Source organism: Pinus tabuliformis, chromosome Q (genome assembly GCF_031772625.1).
Source record: "Pinus tabuliformis cultivar Carrire ecotype Pingquan chromosome Q, CPIR1, whole genome shotgun sequence".
NCBI lineage: Eukaryota > Viridiplantae > Streptophyta > Pinopsida > Pinales > Pinaceae > Pinus > Pinus tabuliformis.
In genome coordinates this window covers 48802089-48829110 of record NC_142296.1, presented here as the reverse complement: position 1 = coordinate 48829110, position 27022 = coordinate 48802089, and the positions used below count along the sequence as shown (strand labels likewise).

The 27022-nt window shown below is 41.0% G+C and overlaps 2 protein-coding genes across 2 annotated transcripts in view; one reads left to right on the top strand and one right to left on the bottom strand.

Moving 5' to 3' along the window:
• LOC149218243 (uncharacterized) overlaps positions 1-8115 on the top strand; it is a 28795-nt gene extending 20680 nt beyond the window's left edge. Inside the window, exon 3 of the mRNA XM_089383642.1 lies at positions 8044-8115. Coding sequence (XP_089239768.1) covers positions 8044-8115 — 72 coding nt within the window. The remainder of the gene's footprint in view (positions 1-8043) is intronic.
• The window catches only part of LOC149218242 (Peptidase C78, ubiquitin fold modifier-specific peptidase 1/ 2), a 207325-nt gene that overhangs the window by 23954 nt on the left and 156349 nt on the right, over positions 1-27022 (bottom strand). The window lies entirely within an intron of this gene.

Below are 27022 nucleotides of genomic sequence, written 5' to 3'. Positions count from 1 at the left end.
AAGGGTGGTGCAAGTGTTACCTCTGCAGAAGATCAGACTACCCCCAAGATTACATCCACCAACTCGCGCCTTGACCATATGCCATAGCTGGAAAGTCTCTCTCCCGATGCACCGTGTCCCGTCTAACTGTCTTAGATGAACCTCTTGGGTTTCGTTGCTCGCAATGATAGCATCAAGAGACGATATCCAAGTCCCCAGTGTCAGTGTGCAACGCCGGAGAGTGATAAAGGGAAGCTCACAGTCGGCCCTGTGATCAGCTCGCTCTCCGAATCTAGTGTGCCAAACCCAATGGAGTGCCTAATGCCCTCGTTAGGAGATCTCTCTGGCAAAAACACCCCAATAACCTGTTGTTCATCATCATGCTTTGTTGCACACAAATACACACCCCTACACTCCTCTGCATAGCCCTGAACTCCGTGGCACAACTCCATGCACCACTGGACACCAATGCTCAATGCCATGCCACCATGTACCATAGGGCATCCCACATGCGCCCATGCATCTACCACTTTGCTAGTACACCCACCACGAAGTGATTTACACCTCCTCATCTACCCAAGTACACCTAAGTGGCCCCACTCCTCACATGCAATTGGGCATAACGCTACCGTGTTGAACCTCAATAGCTCCAATGCCCAATACATCAATGGGAGAGCATTGTCTCCATATGATGCCCTGTCTGGTGGCCTGTCGATGCCACCTCCTCCTACCAACTCCTACCAGAGTAGGCTAATCACCCTGTGATCCCATGCTCGATCAATATGCCAATATGACTCGTGAAATCTACATGCTCTCCTATCCAACCATCCTATCACTAGTGCTGATGTAGATCTGTAAATGTGGGTGTGCCCAATCATCAGATCCATTACACAGCTACTATTGTCACCCACCGACTCTATGATGTGATGGGAAACCCCCACCTGGATCCCAACAACAATCTGGCCCTCAAACCGCTCTGGTAATCCACAACCTCTGTTGAAATGCAGTCATGGATGTACCCATCCGCCTGACCTGCTCCATCAGGTACTAGCTCAACACCTCTCACCATCCAATTCGAAAGGAGGGATTGAATGTACAATCTCCTATGTATTGAACAAGCCCTCCATGTTGACGTTGTGCCCCACTCAACTCAATTCGTTGGCCCCTGCTGACCCGATCATCCCTTATGATCTGTCTAGACAACTCTGCCACTGTCAGTTCAATGCATAAGGGTGAGATAATAACGTTGTAGGCCCCGTCAACATGCCTCTAAAGTGAACTGTGCTAAAATCCCCATGCGTGCTCTCCACGCTGCCAATCATCAATGTCTAGCCCAAAGGACAATTGTGCACCCTCCTCCATCACAGCCTCAACTTGAGCCTCCAACTGCTCCTCCATCGGCAACCCATCATATAAAACATCCTAACCAATCAGTTGTAGATGACAGTCATCCGACAACTCTGTCATAGATCTAGGTGCCTTTGTACCTATCGGCTCCTCATCAACAACGGCGATGCATCAACTTGTTGTGCGCTACTATCACCTAAAAACTCGATCACGCCCCCGGATACCTCAACAATGAATGGCACCTCCTCAATGATGGACACCTTTGTGTCTGTTGGCACCTCGTCAATAGATGGCCTTATGGGTGTATGCTCTACTCTCTCCCCCAAGGGGTCAACTAGTGCTATCAAAGAGGTCTCCAACAATGGTGACTCCTGCGCCACACTAGGTATATCGATGTGCTCCTCACCATCCTGTGTGTCCACATACTCAACCTCCTCCTCAGGCTCTTGACATCTAAGGCCCGGTCTCCACCAACAGAAACGCCCCCTGGTCTCACCCTCTAACTGCCCTCCTCTACATGATGATCTAGCCTCTGACCTATGCTTCTCCTTCTCCGACTCATCCGGAAAATGAGGCATGGTAGGATGGCCAGACTGGCCATACGTATGGGTGTTGTACTACTAGGTTATGCGTGCACATGCTTGGCTTCTCTGTTGGTTATTTATCATTTGTTGCATCCCCTCTAAAATCTGTTGGTTCTACCTCACCAATTGTTGGCTCTCCCTCATCAACTCCTCCATGATCCCCTGTGTACTCTTCCTTTTCTCTGTCATTGAAGTGTCCATAAGTTCACCAATCATTGTGCTTGTGTGTCTAGCACCTCCATGATCTTGCTAGTTTCCCCACAGTTAGCCAAGATCATGCTCTGATACCACTGTAACGTTCCAAACTGGAATTTTAACAGTGATATTTAACCAAGAACACAATGCCACACAAAAAATTCAAACAACAATTAACACCCATAAAATTTACACCATAACTATGCCAAACGGAGCCATTTTATTATCAAGAGAGTACAAGTATATAGAATATGTGCACCTAGGCTTGCCAAAGGAAGCTAAACAACCCCAGGTGAGAAAATATGTTGCCCGGATGAGAGAAAATGTTTTCTCCTCAAGTTTTGCGCTGGCCCTAGAATTCTGCAAGTTTTGGCTGAAAAGAACTCCTGTTTGAGCCCCCTAGAATGGTCATAAAATTATGCCAAATGAATCTTAGGCTCTCCTCAACAAACCCAGAAAAACCTAAAAAGGATTTGGGAAAATTTTACCGACCATTTGTGACCCCAAATTTAAGCTCACTCCTCCCAACTGGTTGCCAAATAACTTTATTGTTTTGGGTCACCAAAACTCCTCCAAAATTCTGAAAAATTAAGAGCAGATTCCCTGATGCTAGTCCAACAAAACCCATAAATATTTTGGGCTATTTCTAATCTCCCAGAATTACCCAAATTTGGTGTTACGCCCTCCTCTACTGGTTTTGCATCTCCTCAAGCTATTGCTGCAAATTTGGCCCTGTTTCCACCCTCGAATCGCTGTAGAATTTTCTGCAAATTACTCCTGGAAGGTAAGAGGAAAATCCCTTCCTCAACCTTGCACAACTCATCTAGCAACAGTGCCACGAAATTCTGCCCAACAAAAGATTGCGCAAAACCTAGGAATGTTGAATTTGGTTCTCACCAGAGCAGCAACCAATATCAAGGGACTTTCTCCTAAATTCTCCTGCTGAATTTTCCCTTGAAGACCCTTCAACTAAGCAAACCGATCTCTGCCACTACGTCCTCCAGGAAGTTTGAACTTCAAACTAGCTGAAGTATGGCATGGAAATAAACCACAATCTCCAACAATCTCCTCTCCAATAAGCTCTAAAATTATCCTATGGTGGCACTCTAAGTCCACGAAGAAATTTGATATTTCCGCCCGAAAATCTCCTTGTGCTAAGCAACACTGGTAGTCTTGACTAAGCAGCTCGAGAGTACTCTAAATCAGAAATTCAATTTGTCAAAAGATGCCCCAAAATGATGCCTCTTCCTTCTATTTATCTTTGTTGCCCCCTTTTCTCTCCTTGTGGGCCCCACCAATTCGACCTCCTCCCTAGCTCGATTTTCCTAAGGGGTTCGAATTCCCCTTTTGGGTGGCCCTACATCCACTACCAATTTAATTTTTCCTTTTCTCTAATGTTGGGGGCCTCCATCTTTCCAAAAATTAAGTGGGGACTCCCTCCACCCACTTTTCCTAAGTTTACATGCCAAAATATTTCCCAACACCCAAATTGCAAAAATGGAAATTCTTCTTAGCAAAATTAATTTAATTGGGGACATTACACTCACCATATCTATATGCATGTTATTAAGGCCAGCCATGGAGGACAATGGTCTTTATGCAGGTTCCAATTTGAGGTGCCATCAACACCTTTCTTGTTTACCAATAAAACGAATAACATTGATGAGTGGCCTTACCCTTGCAATGGGAAAGAAAACTATATTAGCCCCATTGATCTATGGATCGAAGAAGCCTGCAGTAGCACAAAGGAACCTTGGCCTTTCTTCAAACATGAAAAACATTTTTCAGCAAACATGGTCCGAGCCAAAGTTCCAAAATATACTTATATCAAGTTTGACATTTCATTATTTTTCTTAGTGATCAAGCACAAAGGTAAAACCCAAGGTAATGATAAATTTATTTATTGATTACATTGGTTATATGATGTTACTTAACATATTTCATTTCTCTTATATTAGAGTAGGATTCAATGAATAAGCTCTTTAGCATGAGTATTAGGTTAGTTTAAATATTTGTTTTAATTTATCGCAATTTCGTTCCTAGCATGGTTCAATTTTTGTGTGTTTTAATTTCATTGATGTGTTGTTATTTACATACTAAATCAATTACATATTTTTGCCTTATGTTATTTCATTAACATTAGTTGTGCATGTTTGGTTTAGTTAGTTGCTATTTCATTTATTGCCATGTTAGGAAGGGATAGGAATCTGGTCCGACTCTCTCTCAATATTTTACCCCTATTTTGTGTGATTGTCTTGGGCAACAAGTGGAAAATTCTAGGGTTCTAACATACTCTAGAGTGGAGCATGTCTCCCACAATCGGAGTCGATCTTTACTACTCACGTAGGCAAGGGCACAAATAATTTTTCAAATTGCATTTAGAGGAGCCTTGTTTATGTAGAGGTGATCACCAATATATGGGCCAATCCAACATGCATCAAGGTGCTCCTATGTTTTAACATATGATTATGAGTCATAGAGTATGTACGTGTCTTCAACCTTGGTTTAATATTCCTTAAATAGTTTTCAACATGGAAGTCTCACAAAATCAACATTTTCACATTTCCGGAGGCATTTATGTTTTCTGATGCTTGTGGACTCAGAAGTCAAAAAGTCAACTTGGTCTCAAAATGCTAAGCAAAAAATTTAAATGACACACCACATTGAAATTTTTCCAAAATGTGAAGGCATCAACAAGAAAATAGCAGTAAAAGGTGGTCCGACAGTGTATGTGGCTTCCACGTTGCATAATAGGGGCGAGTCTCGATGGAATTTGACATGCAATATGTCAAAAGTGGTTTACAAAATCAGCTAGATAATACCCAGGTGGCAGATTCTCCCAATTCTCTAGGGTGTTGGAGATCCCTCTCTAGCCATAATGAAGTGGCATATATGGATCAAGAGACTTGGCATAGATGGGCATCCAATATGTCAAAAGTTATGTAAAAAATTAGTCGGACTAACCCCATGTGCCAGAATCCTAAAAATTTCAAGGATGTTAACGATCTAACAAAGGTGGCCAAATCGATCCTCTTATTAGTGGTTTAAATCAATTCAAAACGAACGTTGGGGGTCAAAACTAGTTGTTTGGTGTGAAAATTTCTGAACTAAAATTCTACTGCAGCAACTGATTTATTTCACCTACTTATTCTTCACAATAAGTTATTTATGAAATCCCTTCAACAAATAATAAAATAAATTCTACTACAGTTATCACATAATGATAGAAAAAATACATGCACAAGAACCAATCACATCGACATAGTTGTTTTCGATCAATTGTCCTCAGAAAAACCCAATGCGGGAAAACCGGTGCAACAGATGAGCGTTTTATTAATCTTTAGCAGCAATTGCTTTTACAAGGAATGATTTTACAGAGAAACTGAAAGAAAACACCTGAGACTTTCCCTTTGCAACTTTTTGACACTTTAGAGACCCTTCTCCCACTCCTGCGTCACCTATGTGTCACTCTGTGTGGCTTAGCGTGGCTCTAAGTAGCTCTGCGTCCCTCTACGTCAGCCTACGTGAGGGCTACGTATCTCCTCTGGACTGCATCTCTCTCTGCGTTGCATCTCACTGTCCCTGCGTCACCTCCTCCTCAGACACAACCTGTAGTTGATGCCCTCCTCTTCCTCCACCCTGCAACTCTCGCTCTGAAATCGATCTCTTCTCTTGAGAATCGATTTTCCTTGAGATACCGAGTATCTGTCAGTGTGTCTCCAAATGATCCTCAAGTCTTCTATTATACTTTTCCTGTTGATATATCAAGGGTCGAGATTAAGTCTCTAATCAACGACTAAGATTAAAACAGATTTGATCCTCATCTCTTAGAAGCTTCTCACCCTTATCTTTACTAATAACCATTAATATTTTTATTTTCATAAGTTTAAACTTAGGAACCCATTGAAAATATTAATTATTTTAATAACTCCTCATCCGGGTGGATTTTCTCAAAATGATTTCTAGGTCTTGGAGATCTCATGTGCCTTAGCCTCTCCACCAATTTCATGGCTAGAGCACATCTGGTGCTACCAAAAATCAACAATCCTTCTTACCGAGGAATGTGCTCTAGTAATGCTTCATCAGAGAAACATCACACTGACCTTCCGCATCGTTACCTGTGTTGATGCTTGGTCTATTGTCTCACATCCCCTGCACTGTTGCTTCCTGTACTTCTGCCCATGACACTGCCACTGCCACATATGTACTGCAGCTCCCTCACAACATGTTGCATCATGCTGCCCATAGCCCTGCCACTGCTAACTGTTGCACTGCAACTCCCAACACTTATCCATTTTTGCTATTGAAATGGATTCCTCACCATCCCCATCTTCCGTCTGAAATAAACAAACTTTGTTCTTCCTAGAGCCTTGGTGAGGATGTCTGTCGCCTGCTCTCCAGTAGGAGTGCTTTGTTCTTCCTAGAGCCTTGGTGAGGATGTCTGCCGCCTGTTCTCCAGTAGGAGTGTACCTCAAGTTTCAACTATACTGCTCCTCGTTGGACACAATGTCTGACAAAGTGACACCTAATATCAATGTGCTTCGACCAATCATGAAATACTGGATTCTCAGAGAGTTTGATGCAACTCTGATTATCACACAAGATCCTGGTCACTTCCATCCTTCTCCTGAATAGATTCACAAGCAGTTTCCTAAGCCATATGGCTTCACACGAAGTTGTGCTAGCTGCCATATATTCTGCTTCAGCTGAGCTCAGAGCCACGAATTTTTGTTTCTTACTACACTAGGAGATCATTCCTGATGCAATGTTGAAACAGTACCCAATTGTACTTTTCCGATCTACTGAACTTCCAGCCCAATCTGCGTCAGTGAACCCACTCAACCTGATGTCCCTTCAGCAAATATTAAAATAAATTCTACTGCAGTTATCACATAATTACACAGAGAAAAATACATGCACAAGAACCAATCACATCAACACAGATTTTTTTGGACAATTGTCCCCGGAAAAACCCAATGCGGGAAAACCGATGCAGCAGATGAGGGTTTTATTAATCTTAAGCAGCAATTGCTTTTACAAGGAATGATTTTACAGAGAAACTGAAAAAAACACCTAATACTTTCTCTCTGCAACTTTCTGACACTTTGGAGACCCTTCTCCCACTCCTACGTCACCTCTACGTCAGCGTGCGTGGCTCAGCGTGGCTTTGAGTAGCTATGCATCCCTTTGCGTCAGCCTGCGTGAGGGCTATGTCTCTCTCTACATTGTCTCTCACTGTCCCTGCATCACCTCCTCCTCAAACACAGCTTGTTGTTGATGCCCTCCTCTTCCTCCACCCTACAACTCTCCCTCTCAAATCAATCTCCTCTCTTGAGAATCAATTTTCCTTGAGATACGGAGTATCTGCTGGTGTGTCTCCAAATGATTCTCAAGTCTTCTCTTATACTTTTCCTGTTGATGAATCAACAGCCGAGATTAACTCTCTAATCAACGGCTAAGATTAAAACAGACTTGATCCTCGTCTCTTAGAAGCTTCTCACCCTTGTCTTTATTAATGCCCATTAATATTTTTATTTTCCTAAGTTTAGACTTAGGAACCCATTAAAAATATTAATTATTTTAATAACTCCTTATCCGGATGGAATTTCTCAAAACGATTTCTAGGTCTTCGAAATTTCATGTGCCTTAGCCTCTTCACCAATTTTCATGGCTAGAGCACATCCGATGCTACCAAAAATCAACATTTGGGAGTCAAATGGACCATTGGACCATTGTCTGGACAAAAAGTAGTCATTGCAAAGGTCAAATCATCTTCTTTTCAAATAAAATAAAAGAATTCCATGCATGAAGTTGAATTGCTAAAGACCAAATTAAACCAAAGTTAGTGGAACTATCCATTGGATATCTCATATGGTGGCGCAGTTCAGCTCGCAAAGTTGAATGGAGAATTATTTTTTGGGCGAGTAAATGGGAGTAGGTTGAAAACTCTGCAGGGACGATTCCGTCCCTGGGGCTGCACGATGACTATATGAACGAAGGAAAGTCTTAGTGCTACAGGCAGTTGGAAGGAAGCACGGGACTATAAAATACTCTGCCAATGAAGGACCCCGTCGAAGAAGGAGGGTTGCGCAGCATTCAGGAGGATGGCGCAGGTGGAAAAAGTTGCGACAAAGAAGGGAGGGGTCTGACGCAGTTCGTCCAGAATATGACCGTTGGGGTTGATTTGACAGGGAAATTGTCATTAAAAGGAGCAGGGGAAACGCATTTAAGGAGCATATATGGGCAAATATGTCGCCAAATCCGCATTTATGAGGAGGATCTGGAGGGGATTGAGTGGTTTGAATTTGAAAAAGATTATAAATATGGCACCCCGCTCCACATTCGAACACTTTGTTTGTTGAGAATTTGCTGTGTGATTTTGCGCCTAAGTGTGAGTCGAGCATTCTGCTGCATGTCTGGTTGGAGTTGGAAGGAGCTTGAGCAAGAGTTTCTGAGTCGAGGGCTAGAATCCATCATGACCGCTTCACAGCCAGTGCATACTACTGCACCAAGATCACCAAGAACTAAGCCTATTGTCGCAGCAGCAGCGGCCAAGAAGCAGAAGAAGCCCCAAAAGACCCCGGTTAGGCAATCACCGAGGAAAATCCCCACAAAGCAACAAAGTAAGGAGAGAATGGATACACAGAAGCAACCAATGGAGCCCCAAGATTTGGATGAGGAAGAAATAGCTAGCAGATTTGAGGATATCAGCGCAGACGAGGTGGAACCAATCTCCAGGTTGCCACCCTATATGCCGCCGAGGAAGCAAAGGTGACAAAGGACCCAGATTCTATCAAATACAAGATATTTACACCCCTGTTACCAAAGGAAGTGTCGATTAAGGGAGAGTTGTTGGCCAGGGTGCCACAATTGCACATGGAGGATTGGGATTTCAATGATCGCAGTAAGTATCCCCAATTTGAGCCCAGCAAGTACCTCCAATCTGTTTATTACAAAGAAGTTGGAGTGACAAGGGTTGAGCCGATGAAGTGGGTAGCAGGGATTCAGCACGTTGGGTTGTTGAATATGCTTTATGTTCCACACTTTGGGCACAGCAACATAAACACAATTTGTGTGTGCCAACTATTGGCATTGGTACATGATGGGTGTCTGTGGCTCGGAACGCCAATCCCGATTGACGATATGTTAATCCGAAGGATTAATATGCTGCCTCACCAAGGAGTGAACCTCGATGACGCATTTGTCGAGAAATCTCAAGAGAAAAAGCTGGTTGATCAGATGAAGAATGACTTCGGCTTAGTCAAGAAGTCTCGAGGCTATGCTATTAGTTCTATTAATGATGAAGTTGTGTGTTTTTCCGCATCCATTTTTGCCGGTAAGATCATGAGGAAGTGTCACGGGGACGAAGTGTCGACCTCCGTTGTATCCTTGGTTGCACAGTGCAACAAGGGGGTCTAGTTTAACTGGGTCAGGTATCTATGTCAGGAGTTTTTGGATGATTGCCGAGAAGCGCAGGAAGAAGGGAAGCCATTCCACTACGCATGGCTATTACTCTTAATCACATTGGTAGCATGGTGAACACCGGAGGATTCGCAGTTCCCCAATGTGGACCCTAATGTGTGTGAGGCTGCGAAGTTTGCCTCGCTGTGGGCATCTAAGGAACCAACCCGGGTTACAAAGAACAAAATATTTTGGGTTCTATTTGAGATGGATCTGCGCACAGTCATCAACCAAAGGCCATGGCTATCACCCACATTATTTCAACAATATAGCAACATTGTCGACTTTAAAGTGGATTTTCACAGTGTCTTTATCCACGCCAAGAAAGATTTGGAGAAGGTATGGCATGAGCTACCATACTTAGTTTCTGAAGAGGACATCTTGATGGTCATCAGTAAGTGGTCGAGTAATTGGATTACCCCAATTGTAACAAAGACAAAGAAGGCAGACACAAGTAAGACCACTACAGGTACGTAGGCCGAAAAATCAACAGCCAAGAAGGATACAAAGAAGGTGCCTCCAATGGTCACAATTGACCTCGAGGAAAAGACTGCATAGGAAACTGAGTGTGTAGTTGAGCAATTGACGAGGGGGATCAGGGTGGTGAAGACCTTGTTGTGGACACGGAGGACGTTGATTCCCCGTTTATAATAAGGAAGCAGCAGAAGAAGAGTGTTGGTTGTGCGCAGAAGAAGCAAAAGTCAGATAAATCCACTAGCGCAAAACCATTGGTCCTCACTGAGGGGGACTTTGACGAAATTGGCGACACTGTCCGAGCTGCAACGGAGGAGATGTGGGGGAATATTGAAGATCAATACAGGGTAGTATTGACAAAGGTCCAGCAGGGCCTTAAAGAATTGCAGGTTCAGATGAGCGTGATCCAAGCGAGCGTGGTTCAAGCGTGCATGAATCAAGCGAGCACAGTACCTTCGACAGCAGATCTTACCACAAACCTCCAAGCAGTACATTTGCCAGAAGGATCACTACACATCGAGACTGCAAAAGAAAGGGAGAGCACACAAAAATTAAAGAATCTGCGCCTCAATCTTGCGGTGCTCCCCCTTCAGACGTTGCACAAGCTCCATCAGGGCGTCACAGATGAGCTCAAGGTACGGGAGCAGCGAGCTCTGTTGGTCATCAACGAAGTCAAAATCAACAACCAACAAATGTTCGAAGAAAAGAATAAAGTGATGCAAGATCACGAGGAGGTAGCTGCACATACCCAGTGGCTGGTAGAGGCCATAACCAAAGTATGCAGTGAACTTCCAGAGCTCCAGATCCCAGCCGAGGCAGCTTCAGCAGAAAAACTTCAGAAACTGGCAACAGCAGTCAGAGAATTGAAGGAAGAGGTGGGCAAGGTTAGATTTGAACTACAGATGCAGATTACAGAACTTCAGATGAAGCTACAACCTACAATGCCACCGAAAGTTCGAGAGCAGCGCGAAGCTACCATAAAAGCTTATATGGAATAGATAGCGATTGCAGTCAAGGACTGTAGTCAACTTTTTGAAGATATAATGGAAGTGTGGGCCTCGCTGCAGGAGGACCCACATGTGCAGAAGATCGAAGTGGAAATCAGAGACAAGCAACTGCAATTCGATGAGCTTAAAGCAACGGCGCGGACCTTAGCACCTATGCAACGGTTCGCCCGTCTTCAGGAAGGAACACTTCTGCAGGGACAAATTGATGAGTTGCGGAGGAAGGCACAGATCATCTCTTCGTGGACGCAACCTTGGGCAGATGAGGCCTGCCAACTCTCACAAGAAGTAGAGGGAAAATTTAAGAGCATGTAGCAAACACAGCGGACAATTGGCCTTGCAGTAGCAGGGCCAACAACAAAGAAGCTCGTGGACGAAGTTCGATAGGTCGCAGAGCAATGCACAGCAACACTTCATCCATTGAAGTCTGCATACGCAGGCCTGAAAGCAACGATCGAGAGCATACCAGCTGAGTGACTCGAGGACGAGTCACATCTTTGTGTTGGGGGCTTGTTGTGTAAGGTCCCCCAGATCTAATTTTTTGTCCATGTCATGTAAAGTCTCTGCATTTTGAGGAGCGGAGTGCAATTAGCGCAGGGTTATAAGAGTCAGAGGGGCTTTAGGGTGGGTCAAAGGCCCTTCTTTCGTAATGGGGTGGGATTATCTAGAGTATTTTGAGTTTCGCCCATGGTTTGCAGACCATGTTATTATAAGGGTAAAGGAATATATAAAGGGATGTCTTAGCAAGTCTAAGGTAATGAAGCTAAGTGAATGTAATGTTTTGAGTTTGTAATTAGGAGATCTTTCTATATTCGGGCAAAGAGGAAGGCAACTGTAGCCATGTGCACGGAGACTTTGGTAAGTCTACAACCGTGTGCGCAGGGTCAGAAAGATTGTATTTGTGAAGACTTGAACTAATAAAGAAGAATTTGAGACAGATCTATGTATTTCCTTATGTTTGCCTAGTTTCTGTGTTTTAGCCTGTTTATGGTTTGTTTTTGTACATTTCTTCTGCAATTACATCAGGAAGGTTCAAACACTGTTCTATATGATGAATAATACATGTTAGACTAGTTACAAGCAGCTCGCAAGTCTGTTAAGTATGATGAATAATACATGTTATGTTGGAATTTCTAATTCTAACCCATTAGAAATTCTTCCTGTACTATCGGGTTTATTTCTTCCTACTTGTTTTAATTACTTAACAAGTTAATTACCATGTAAATACTGAAAATAAACACAAGTACAGTATCAACATCTACAGATCATCAACTGAAAGAAAACAAGCACACAAGTGACACCGTTATTTTTGGACCAATGTCCCCGGAAAAACCCAATGCTGGAAGTGCAGCTATTCAAAGGGTTTTATTATTATGCAGGTTTCAGAATACAACTAGGGTGCTAGAAATGGCTCACCCAATAGAGAATGCCCTCGACAATAGTACCACTCCTCGGAGACAGATATTCTGACTGATTAATCACCGAATGAACGATCCTACAACAACAATTGCAGCTTTCACTGCTCTGCGTCACTCTGATAGCGATTGTGTCACCCTACCCAACTCACCAGCACCTAGTCTGTCCTACAAAAATCCTCCCATCATCAGCGCTTGCTAGCCTTTGCGCAGCTACTGAAGCTTTTGCGTCAACGCTTAAACCCTCTGCGTCACACACGCTAGCCTCTTCTGGCTCTGCGCAGCTCCCAGCTGCCTCTGCGTCAACCTCTCCAGGATCTGCGCTGTCTTTCTGGTACTAACTCTACCTCTCTGCTATGTATTCACTGCCCCTCGATGTTGATCACTGATTCACTTTTTCTTAGCAACCCCGCTCTAGCAAAATGAATGATTGATCACTCTGGTGTATTCTCCAACTGACCCTCAAGCCTCCTCTTATACTTTTCTCTTTGGTCCATCAACGGCCGAGATTAAATCTCTAATCAATAGCTAGTATTAGATTTGGCTTGAACCATGACTTTTGGAACATTCTAACCCAATGTTATATTAATACCCATTAATATTTTACTTTTCCTAAGTTTAGACTTAGGAACTCCACTAAAAATATTAATTATTTTCTTATCTCCCAAACCGATTAGAATCTGCTCAAACCATTTCTAGGTCTTGGAGATCTCATGTGCTTTAGCCTCTCCACCAATTTTCATGGCTAGAGCACATTCGATGCTACCCCAAATCAACATGTTAGACTAGTTACAATAAGGTCAACGGTTCGCGAAGGTCGGATTAAGCCCTAAACTAATAAAAACATTACAGCCACATTGCATAATCCCTCTGGATGCAGAAACATGGTTCTAGCATCTCCCAATATCGCCTCGGATGAGACTATGGTCTGCGCAAACAGGTCGTTGCCGAGAGGGTCGGTGGTATAGGGTTTTGTTGGTTAACGCAGCTAACTCGAACCCTGGGTCTAAGCTCATGAAGCCAACAGTGTGTGTGTGTGTGTGTGTGCATGTATGTATGGATTAAATTTTGAACTTCCTGTGCACTTTACTATGCATCCATCACATAATACTTCTTGTTTTGTATCTCCATGACTATGATTATGATATGTACCTAGATGCCTATGTTGACCAGTTAAGTGTGCACAATGTGAGCCTTCACTCTTGTGCAAGAACTATTGAAGGTCCTAACAATTTTGCATAAATCACACCACCATTCCCATGTACCCCCAGCACCCATTTGCTTGACTTCGGTAACATTCTTCCCAAGAGGATAGTATCCTTATTGCCTGGCTGCTTGAGTACATCTAAGGCACTAGAAATACCAATTTGAGAAGCCATGAATACTGCAAAAATAGAAAATAGCTCAGTGACCAAACCGCTACTACCCACGCGCTTCTTATCGCTAGAAATGCACCAAAGCTTGCTCTTGATGCTTCGAAACAACTAAAATGTTTGTTGTTTCTGGGGGAAGCTCCTCTTACTAAAGAATGTGTGAGAAAAGAGTGAATGAAGTGAATTTTTATACAACAGAGGGTTTCTAGAGAAATCCAATATTACATTTTTCTAGAGAATTCTAATTCTAATTTTTTTAAAGTGAAATTAGCTTAGGAGTAAAATAAAGTTTACGAATAATAGTTTAATTAAGTGTTTTTGGGCCATATAAGGGACCCATGCCCTTCTTGGCCACTTCAGCAAACTCGAAATAGTGAGTTCACTCACTGAAACATCACGAAATGTCGTTAAAAGGTCCTCGAAACGTCAACGAACGTACCATATTGCGTTTGCAAATCACGAAATGTCATACAATACAGTTGATGGCATTTCAAGCCTATTTTGGTACACTTAAGACATTTCCCGCAACATAGAACAAAACCCACATCTAAGTTTATCCAAATTCCCAAGAGCATTAGAGAACAAGGATAGGGCGTATTGATGTGGATAGGGTAGTGATAATGAGGCAACGCAAGGCATAATTTTGTCAAATGAAGCAACACCCAAATTAAATCAAGTCAAGTTACAGCAAACCCAAGTGACAGAATTGGTAAAATTATCAAAGCATTGGAGATTAAGCAAAAAGGTGGCAATATCGAGTTTACTAGTCATTAGAAGTCAAGTCAACTAGTCATTTATGTATGTTTGTAGCTCAGGTAGGTACTTCTACATAGGCCTAAGCGTCTAGGCGTGCAAAAATCAGCTAAAGTCTCATTAGGACACTTGCTCAAGTGTAAGCAAGTTGCTATCATAACTTAGCCTAAGTCTAACTTAGGAAAAGCACATAAATTGTGAGCTATGGGGTTGGCTTATAACCCCTTATCTTGATGAACACTCAAAATTAAACTTGTTATAGGGCTTGTTCGTGGAATAAATAAAAAAATTATCTTTGTAATCCTTTTTAACTCAAAATATAACCTTTTTCATCGTAAAACTTTCCCTTGGAGCGTTGATGTCATCATTCTCTAAACAAGTTTGTGCCTTGAAAAGCTTAAACATAGCTTAGCTTCAACTTGAGGCTTATCTTGAGGGTTTGCTCTATCGTTTTGTTGACCCTATCTTTTAGTAAACCCTTTCTTTGGCTCATATGTGTCTCACTACTCCTTTACTGTAGCATATCAACGAACCCTATGTCATATAAGTCCTTACTAGTTTAGGTGCATGATACGTTGTTCCTTGTTGAGAGGTATTGAGCCTTTGTCCATTGAATGTCTTCACCTAGCCTATGCTTTCCTCACCTTGAACCCTATAACTTAGTGTTAATTTTGGATAACAATGGTATGTTCTATGCTTAGCATAATTTACTTCAATGTTCCTTTAGCAACCCAATGACAATTTCCAATTATTTTCAGTAGCAATCACATTAACTTAATCACATTGACAGTGAATGCAGATAGAACATAAAAACATACACAGAAGACAAGCCAAGACAAGAGGACACTAGATTTAGTGGATGCCAGGGAAAAACCCCAATGTGGGGAAAACCCTTTGATCAAATCTTCTTATTATTATTCAATAGTTCAGTAGAGAGAGAGTACAAAAATCAAATTCACTTGCCCAATACACGGTCAAAACAGCCCTGTAAAATTCTGCAGTCAACTGCAGTCAAACATGCCCTAACGAGAAAGTCAACGTTGGTCAAGACAGCAGCAAAACTTCACCAATGCAGCTCGGTCTTCCTTGGTCAAACTTGGCCTGAATAGGAGGTCAAATGCAGCCCAAAACAATTCAGTCAAACTTGGTCAAAGGAGAGCAAAAATATGTTGTGATTTTTTGCGGTCAAAACAGAAGTCAATATGCTCAAAAAATATCGGTTTTTGTGCCCAGAAATGCGGCCTAAGGAGATCAAACTTCTGCCCTCAAATACACAGTCAGACTTGGTCAATATCCCTTCGGTCAACGCTGGTCAACGTTGTCCTAAAACTCTGAAATTTTCGGCCTGCAAACTATCCCAGAAATTCGTCCACACATGTGAGAGAGAGAGATGATCACCAAGCTATACGAACCAATTTGATTAGGAGAGAGAAGAATAGATGAGTGAGTGATGTCCAAATGAGGTGAGAGGTCACTCTTGTTCATACAATTAGATGAGGGTGAAAGGACACATCTATTGGGCTTCTTGAGCCTACATTAAGCTGAGGCCGACCTTAAGAATTTGTGCATGTGAGAGAATAAATTCAAAATTTCACTTCTGCTTGTCCGAATGAGATGATTTTTATATCAAACTTGGAGCTCTCGAAAAGAGGAATCTAATGCAATAATCATCTCCATCATATGGGTCGTCCCAAGGTGGAATTTGGCCCTATTTGCCAATTTTAACACTCCCTCTCAACTAGGGAGAATTCCACCTACCAATCCATTTGTCATCATCATGCCATCCTGTCATCATGTACCATCTCTGTCATCACTGCTTTGCTTAACCATGAAGTAATAATGAAGAAGTGATCGAGAATGAGTCACAAGACCTTACCACTCTCCACTGACAAAAGTCAATCCTTGATCCCAGATCAAGTTGTTGAACACCATGCATCCTAGTCATAGGGAGTACGGCAGTACACGATGCGTCCATCGGTAGTGCTATGGTCCCTAACCACTTTTCCCAACTCATTGGCTAGATGAGAGGTACTTCCCATGAGTCCCGGACTCCATGGGTAGGATGTGTGTTGGGGCATCGGCAAGAGAAGGTGAACCACTCATCCTGCTCATATGCCATAGGAGAAGGTGAGGGAAGGTGAACCACTCACCCTACATAAATCTGCCCGCAATCGTAGGGGAAGGTGAACCACTCACCCTACACACATGTCAACCATCATGGGTATCACAAGGGAAGGTGAACCACTTACCATGTACATAGCGCACCACTAGGGGAAGGTGAACCACTCACCCTACACACGTCAACCATCATGGGTATCACAAGGGAAGGTGAACCACTCACCATGTACATAGCGCACCACTAGGGGAAGGTGAACCACTCACCCTATGGTCGCTCATAGCTCCAAGAACTACCCCAAGCCCCCAAGAGCTCCTAGAGCTCAGTGTCCAACTCATGCAGGACCCTCATATGAGGGTCTTTCCACGACTCCAAGTTTCTCTCAGAAGGTTAAGAATTTGACCTTCCCTAAAGGCTTTGTGAGAATGTTTGTGATCTACTCATCCGTCGTGATGTGTTGGGGCCTTATTGCTCCCTGTTGTACCATATCCCGAATAAAGTGATACTTGATATCAATGTGCTAAGAGCGGTCGCGGAACACGGGATTCCCTAAAAGGCGAATCACACTCTTGGTTATTGCAGAAGATCACGGTGGTATCTAGCATGTGCTCAAATAGCTCACTGAAGAGCTTCCTCAACCAAACAGCTTCACAACAGGCCATACTCGCAGCAATGTATTCAGCCTCGACGGTGCTTAAAGCAACCGATTTTTGCTTCCTACTCATCCAAGATATTGAAGCAAACCCTAAAGAGAAGCAACACCCAAACGTGCTCTTACGATCCACCACACTGCCAGCCCAATCAGCATTTGTATATCCATGTAGCCTCAAATTCCCGACAGTGTATCTCAATCCATAGTGGATTGTGCCCTGGAGATATCTCAAGAGATTCTTAGCAGCAATCCAATGAATGTGATGAGGCTCAACCATAAATTGACTCAACGTGTTCACAACAAATCATATGTCAGGATGGGAGTTTACCAAGAACATTAGGGCCCCCACAAGTTGACGATACTCAGAAGGGTCTGCTAATCCGGGCCCGGCAGCACTTCCACATAGCTTCTTGAAGTTGAGTTCCATCAGAGTAAACACGGACTTGCAATCCACCATCTCACATCTTTCAAGCAGCTTCACAATGTATTTTCCTTGAGAAAGGAAAATCTCACCTGGCTTTTGCCAGACCTCCAACCCTGCGAAATAGTGCATCAGTCCTAGGTCTTTCATTTCGAATTCGAAAGCCAACTCCCTCTTGCATTGATGAATGAGAGGGTCAGGTTCACTCCTTGTAAATCCCAGCTTCATAAGATAGCTATATATCCTCTCATACCAACCCATGGGGGCTTGCTTCAACCCATAGAGGGCTTTCTTCAACCTGCACACATGTGTCTTACGATCTTGAACTTCGAAACCCTCAAGTTGTTCTACATAGACTTCCTCCTTAAGCGAGCCATGCAAGAAGGCAGTTTTGACATCCATTTGGTGTAGGCTCCATCCTTGCGAGGCAGCAAGGGCTATGATCGAACAGATGGTGGTATATCGGGAAACCAGTGCAAATATCTCATCATAGTCCACTCCTTCCTTTTGAGAGAAGCCTCGAGCAACGAACCTGGCCTTGAACTTTTCAGCACTCCCATCAGCTCCATGTTTGATTTTGTAAAGCCATTTTGAAGTGACCACTAACTTGTCCTTGGGTCTAGGAACCACATCCCATACATCATTCTTCATGATCTACTCATATTCCTTGTTCATCGCATCCTTCCAAACTTGGGGCTTCATGGCTTCTTCGAACGTGCATGGCTCAGATTGAACTATGGTACTCATAGCAACTAAGTACCCTTGGTACCTATTCGGCTTCTTGCTTTCACGAAAAGTCCCCCTTGGTGCAATATGTCTCTCAGCATATTCAAGAGTATCTTTGAGCCACAAAGGTCTTTTTCTTGAAGTAGAGGACTCACTAGGAGGTGGATCAATGGGATCCATCAGACCTTCAACATAGGGCATCGGATCATGAGTCAAAGATTCATCCTGCTTTCCTGCATCATCATCATTGTCCTTCCTAGGGATAGAAAGATCTTGGACTTTCCCAAGGGCAAAGCCTTCATCGAAAGTGACATCATGACTTATTTCCACTTCTCTTTGACCAGACACATAAATTATATATGCCTTCGAAGTTTCACTGTAGCCCACAAATGTTCATTTCTTCTCAAATGCATCTAGCTTGTTTCTTTTCTCCTTCAGTACATGAAAATATATAGGACAACCAAAAATTCTTAAATGAGAAACATCAGGCTTCTTACCGATGAAAACTTCTTCGGGTGTCTTCAAGTCCAATGCTTGATGTGGGCATCTATTTTGAACATACACAGCGGTGTTGGCAGCTTCTCCCCATAAGAACTTCAGTAGGCCTCGGTCATGAAGCATGGCACGGGTGGCTTCTATCATAGTTCGATTCTTCCTTCCGGCAATTCCATTTTGCTCAGGAGTATATGTAGTAGTGGTTTCCCTCTTAATGCCAACTTCTCTACAATAGTCATTGAATTCATTTGACTCATATTCAATTCCATTATCGGTCCTCAATATTTTGATCTTCTTCCCTATTTGATTCTCGACCATGGCATTCGAAAGAGTGGAACCATTTGAACACTTCGCCCTTCTTCTTTAAGAAATAGAACCATGTTTTGCGTGAGAAGTCATCCACAAAAATTGCATAGTACAAATATCCACCCAAAGAGGTTACAGGCAACATACCTGATAGATTAGAATGGATCAATTGAAGAATATCGGTGGTTTGACTTTCACTTGAGGAGAATGGTCCCCTTGTATGTTTTCCAATGGCACAACCTTGACACACTCCTTCATGATCTAAGTTGAATTCGCGAATACCTGTGACCATCTTCCTTCCATCAGGTAAGGTTTTATAATGAAGGTGAACAAATATTCAGTGCCATAATTCAGATTGAAGAGAAGTATCGCAAGTCATTGCTCCCAACGGACTTCCTCCAACCTGATAGAGACCTTCAACCCTAAATCCAAGTGTGAATGCATATTTCAGGTTCCTTTGCCAAACACGAACCTTCCCATCAACGAATGTCACTTTGAAACCTTTATCTTCCATCGCAGAAATAAAGATCGGGTTGTTTTTCAAATCAGGTACATACAACACTTGTAAATGAAGGGTTTGACCTTGATTTAGGTGAAGAGTAACAGTCCCAATTCCTTTCACAGGATAAGTGGCATTATCCCCAAGTATAATCTCCATATTTGTCTTCTTTTCAATCAAGTTTGAGAGGGCCTCCTTGTACCCAGTGAAGTGCCTTGAGGCACCACTATCAATCAACCAATGATCCAATGTATCCGGAGGAGAGGCAGTGATGAGGGCAGAAATAAGATAAAATTCTTTTTGCTTTTCTACAACATTAACTTATTCATACCTAGAGTTTCTCGACTTCTTGGGAAGACGACCATTTCAATATCGAGCAGCGAGAGCATTTCTCTTTCCTTTGTTGTTGAACCTGTTGTTCCTTTGACTGCCATTGCCTTTGTAGTTGTTGTTATTGTTGTCATCATCTCTTGGAGTATCCTTCTTGTGAGGACAATCTCTAGCAAAGTGGCCAAACCTGTTGCAATTGAAGCATCTTCCTTTTCTTCCTTCTTCGAATCTCGACTTGAACCCTTGACCTTGTCTTCTTGGACCAGCGTTGTTCTTCCTTTTTGCATGAGCGAAGAAGGCGGTAGTATTGTTTCCATTTGAGGGCTTGTCTCTTTCCATAATCCTAATTTCTTCTTGAGTGCATCTAGCCAATAATTTATCAAATCCTTAGATCCTGTCATTATTGAGGATGGTAGTATTAAACACATCCCATTCTCTTGTAAGCCCTCCAAGTGGAATAAGAGTGAGCCCCTTATCACCAACAACTTCTCCAATAGATAGGAGATCATTCTTGATTTCGATAATCCTCATGAAGTAGGATTGAATGGATTCTCCTTTATCCATCTTGATGTCTTTCAAGTTGTTCTTGAGATAGAGAACTTGATTTGCATTATTTACTTTGAACATTTCAACCAGCTTATCATACATCTTCTTAGAGGTTTCCAAATCAGAAATATAGGCAACCAAAGGCTTGTGAACAGAATCAACAATAATTTTCTTAGCCTTAACCTCACCTTTCTTGTACTTTGTTTTTGCAGCAGTGGGTGCATTTGAAGGAGGCTCCACTACACTTCCTTTGAAATAGTCCATAGCATCATTTTCTTCCAAGGTCAAATCCAAAGACATCTTCCATGCATGATAGTCAGATTTGTCCTTAAGCTTGTCCTCGGATTTGAAGTAAGATGTCGTCGTCATTGGGACTAGTTTCAAATTCTTGTCCAACAACTTCCCTTGGTGATTGTTTTTCCTCACTCTTGATTGGGCTTTGCCTTTCACCTGAGCTCTGAAACCATGTTAATTTTGGATAAAAATGGTATGTTCTATGCATAGCACAATTTACTTCAATGTTCCTTTAACAGCCCAAGAAAATTTTCCAATTATTTTTAATAGCAATCACATTAACTTAATCACATTAACAGTAAATGCAGATAGAACATAAAAACATATGCAGAAAACAAGCCAAGACAAGAAGACACCAGATTTGGCGGATGCCAGGGAAAAACCCCAATGTGGGGAGAACCATTTGATCAAATCTTCTTAGTATTATTCAATAGTTCAGCAGAGAGAGAGAGAGTACAAAAATCAATTTCACTTGCCCAATACATAGTCAAAACAGCACTGTAAAATTTTGTGGTCAACTGCAATCAAACTTGCGTTAACCAAAAATTCAACGTTGGTCAAAACAATAGCAAAACTTCCCCAATGCAGCTCAGTCTTTATTGGTCAAACTCGGCTTGAACAGGAGGTCAAATGCATCCCAAAACTATTTGGTCAAAGGAGAGAGAAAATATGTTGTGATTTTATGCGGTCAAAACAGAAGTCAACCTAAAGTCAACACTGGTCAATATGCTCATAAAATCTCTGTTTTTGTGCCCAGAAATGCAGCCTAAGGAGATCGAACTTTTGCCCTAAAAAATGCAGTCCAACTTGGTCAATATCCCTTCGGTCAACGTTGTCCTGAAACTCAGAAATTTTCAGCTTACAAACTATCCCAAAAATTTGTCCTTCGTCCACACGTGAGAGAGAGAGAGAGAGAGATGATCACCAAGTTGTACGAACCAATCTGATTAGGAGAGAGAAGAATAGATGAGTAAGTGATGTCCAAATGAGGTGAGATGTCACTCCTATTTATACAATTCGATGAGGGTGAAAGGACATGTTGTCGCTCGGAATGTACAACCACCGCGACAACGCTCAAGACGAGGGTTCTCACTCTGATCCCCGCCCACTTTGTTCTAGTTGTCTCCAAACAATAGGCTATGGGGAGTAGACACTATGGAATGAAGTGAAGGAAAACATGTTGAGAATCAACTTACTTGGAAGACACAGATGGGTGGTTTAGCCACTTGGTTGAAATTAAGCAAGATTATTAATTAAATTAGATTTTCTATTAGGAGACCAGTGCCTTAATGGAGTCACAAATTCTTGCTTCTTATGAATTGGAACCAAATGACCAAATGGACACTCGTTGCTTGAATGATTAACTAATCTATATGATATGCAAGTTCCAGGACCTATGTGAGATGTAATGATCTTGGTAAATTTTAGTTAAATGCCTAGTCTAAGTGTAACCTTCCTTTAACTATTTTGAAGTTGGGCTCCAAGGTAAGTTATGGGAAGGAGGCTAACAGGAAGCAGACTAGGGCTTGATTAACGATACTTTATGTTAAGCTTCTATCATTCGTTGCCTCTGGCACTACAGAGATTGTGGGTCTGACGACTGCAAGGTCACCGTGTTAACCACCAAAGAGTTGTCGAGACCCCTCAAGCTAGATAGGAAGGGTTGTCCTATACCTCTATCAACCTAGCTTATGCTAGGAGGTAAATTATTAATGCAAATCTAGATCTAGTATGCTTATGCAAGAGATTATGAGTGAGATTTATCTTGAGTTAAGATTTCCTTCAGTTGTTTAAATACTTAATTAGAATCCTTTTAAAAGTACTTAACAATAGCGAATTGCAATCTTAGACAAGATAAAATGCTTAGAGATACAAGTGTAAATTTCAACAATATTCCATAAGATACCAAGTAACCCAAGATGCCAAATGCTTAAAATAGTCAATCAAGATGTTGATCACAAATTTATACCAGCAACACTACTTCAGAAAATTCAGATCTTATCAATGTTGTAACAGCAATGCATAAACCACTTTAAATGATGAAACTTGCCCAACACAAAACACTGAAATTCCAATGACCAGCAAATGTACTTCAATCTGCTTAGATCACTTTAAGATGACGTATTCAATCAAACTTCAGATCTGATTTTTTTAATTACAGCAGCAAGTAAAGACATATCAACAAGATAAAACTGCCAAAAATATATGGTCTCTATGCCCAAAAATAGTAAAATTCACCAGAACCTGAAAATTTCGATTTTAGGGCTTTTAGAGAGTTTGACTTAGCAATTTTCAGAACTGATATGTTTGTTACAGTGGTGAGTTAACCACAGATCAACAAACTAATCAAGCCAAAAATAGATGCCCAATATTTCCAAAAATATAAAAAATTTGCCAAACTTGAAAATTTTAATTTTTGGAGTTATTTAGAAGATGTGATTCAAAAATTTCAGAACTGATATGTTATTACAGCAGTGAAACAGTGATAGATCAGCAACCCAGCAATGCTTAAGACAAGCCCTAATATTTCCAGAAATAGTAAAATTTTACGGAAATAGAAAAATTTCAATTCTTGGCTCTTATTAAGTATCTGATTCAAAATTTTCAGAACTACGGAAAATTTCAATTATGCAAAAAATCCAGCAAGCTTAAATGTTAGATCTAGGCCAAAACTCAAATACTCCAGACACCAAAATTTGTGAAAATGAAGATTTTGCAATTTTAAATGATCTTGACCATTTAGTATGTGATTTTAGGGCCTAATTATTAGCAATTTGTTTGCTGTAATAAAACTACAGAAAACAAAGGTTTACAGATCAAACCCCAGGCCCAAGGCCTTGAAGATCCCCCCTTTGAAAATCGATGAAACTTTGGGATCACTTTCCCGCTTGAAAAATAAGAATTTTGAGACTTTAATCCTGCAAAACTGCCAAGTATTTAGCTTTAAAACTTCAATTTAGGGTTTCACGTCAATTTTGGGGCAAAAGAGGCCAATAATCGAAGAACAAGGCTAAGGGAAGCAAATTTGCAAGGATAAATGGGCTAGGATGGTAGATCGGGGGCTGAAATGACAAAAGAGGCCAAAAATTGAAAACCCGTGTCTCAAAAAAAAATTCTTGCGGATCTTAATTTTGTCGTCAAATCTTCAATAAATGTCCCTGCAAAATTGTCTAGAGACTAGATCTTACCCTCAAAGACCTAGATCTAGCTCTTCTCTGAATTGATTCATTGATCCAACCTGCATGAAAATAAAAACACCCAAACCCCAGATATATACAAAATACTAAAAATCCCCAAAACCCAAGTTAGAAAAATTAATTTACAAGTTAGATCTACAAAATTATTTACAAGATCTACAAATATACAAGGATTTTAGAAATTTTAAATTTTTGAGAAAATTATTTTTATGGAGTTTTTTCCTTTGAAGAATGGCTAAAAAATACTTTAGAAACCTCAATGCATACTATAGCCTTAGTGAAGATTTAATCCACCATATAAATATTTGGAATCCAAGTAACAGTGGTTCTTGCCCAAGTTTGTGAACTTGGAAGCCAAGGACTGAAGCACCTGCAAACACTATGAATTTATCTCAAAATAATTTGTTAGATCACATGGGGAATCAAACCACCTAAGGTTAGCCCAAAATTATCAATAGTATGCTTCTATCTCCATCTAATGAAAAACAAATCTTACCAATATTCAGCACAACATAGAGATCCTCGTAATCAGCACATACCACAAATCAATAAACAAGAACACATTGAATTGCACCCCAAAGTCTTTATTATGATTGAAAAAATAGTTCACAGCAGAACGCTAGTTACAAAACTACTTCAGCAGAAATTTTCTAGCCAGAGATCAAGATGAATAACGACTCAAATGACTCTCTAATTTATAAACAAATCCTCCAAACGGAAAAATAATAGCTAATTTCTTTGATCCTTGTCAAAATAATCTTGGATGTTGATAAACACTTCAAGATCTTTTAATCTTGGCCTTTGATTTTTTATTTTTGAGGGATTTTCGAATTTATCATTTAATTTCATTTTAATTAGCACAAAATTAATTATTTAGAGCTAATTTCCTCAAAATTTTGACTTTGATATATCCTCCAAATGGAAAAATAATAGCTAATTTCTTTGATCCTTGTCAAAATAATCTTGGATGTTGATAAACACTTCAAGATCTTTTAATTTTGGCCTTTGATTTTTTTATTTTTGAGGAATTTTCGAATTTATCATTTAATTTCATTTTAATTAACTCAAAATTAATTATTTAGAGCTAATTTCCTCAAAAATTTAACTTTGACTTAACCACCAAAGTCCAAGGATCCAAATTTTCTTGAAAAAGACAATATTCTCTTGGTGTAGACCTTTAAAAATTGATTCTTTTAAGACCCACGAACTTTTCCATATGGAAAATTTATTTTCCTAAGACAATTTAACTTGACTTAAATTAATTAATTTTCTAGCTTAGGATTTAATTTTATTTTGCCAGAAAAATTAATTAATTTACACATGAGGGGATTAATTATTTTTCTAACCCTCCAATATATATGATTTTTCTTTTACAAGACTCAAAGAGGGAATACACATTTGTCTTAAACCTTCAAGACACAACTCATCTGCGATTCAATATGATCTAATAAACCAAGTGGTTTGTAATAAAATAATTAAGCCAATTTGTTTAAATTATTCCCAAACCACTTTTACATCAGACTCTACTAAAACACTAAGAATCGCCTGATAATTCAACAATGAATTTCACCCTAGCTTTGGGGTTTAAGCTGGAGGGGAAAGAATCTTCTGGTTAGTCGTGTCGTAAAACACAAGCAATCAATGAGGTTAAAAAACCTCCTAGGATGGAATTCGTCATCAAATTATAGGCTTACCTAGGTTCTTACATAGATTCAAGGTTTTACTAAGATCATTTACAATATATAACCTACATAATGGCATGACCATGACACAGACTATTGATATGTGATCCGATCCTTGTTGAAAAAGTTGGCACTTATGTTTCCTTGGAACTTTGGCAATTTGAGTGCAAAAGGACACATCTATTGGGCTTCTTGAGCCTACGTTAAGTTGAGACCGACCTTAACAATATGTGCATGTGAAAGAATAAATTCAAAATTTCACTTCTGCTTGTCCGAATGAGATGACCTTTATATCAAACTTGGACCTCTCGAAAAGAGGAATCCAATGCAATAATCATCTCCATCATATGAGCTGTCCCAAGGTGGAATTTGGCCCTAGTTTCCAATGTTAACACTTAGAATATCCTTATAGGTGATCACTAGGAAGCCCCCCTTATGGTGAAATTCCACTAAAGAACAAGAGGAAGAATACTGAGGTAACAGTGTCAATCTCCCTCATTGTTGCAAATGGCTCTAGCACCTGCCTTGTGAGTCCCCTCACAAGGCTTACTAGATTTTGAGGCAACAATCCTACTAGAGTAGAGGCAAAGACTAACACCTCAAGTGAAGCGTGGGAACAAGAATACAATCGAGATCGATGAATATCTAGTTTGCCCTATGATCCGTATCAATATTCCCATAACATTAAATTAAAGCACATGATTGCAAAAATTGTTAGAGTACCTACCAAGAGATGAACCACGTTCCTTCAAGAAGAAATGAGAGATAGGGGAGAGATCTGATCAGAGCACTAGGTGGAAAACTCTAACATAGTGTTATGTGCTTGACCATGATGGGGCTGTTGGTTGGCTGGCTGTCAAATTAGGAGAAAATTTTCTCCCATGAATTACCCACTTTTGGTAGGTAACAAGTACCACCTCTAAATTTTGCAAAGATGTCTCTCTAAATGACTCTAAACACCAACATCATGAGGTATGATAGCCAATAACCCTCCAGTTTGCAAAGGAGCAAACCTAGGGTTTAACAAGTAGCAACCAAACCAAATTGACTTAGTCTAGTTGCTCTTTTCATTCTTCCTGACACCTTTGCCTCTTTATCTTAAGTACTATCTTCTAGGAGGGTTTCTACTATATATGTCTTCCATCTAAGATGCTTGAATGCTTATGTGGTTTC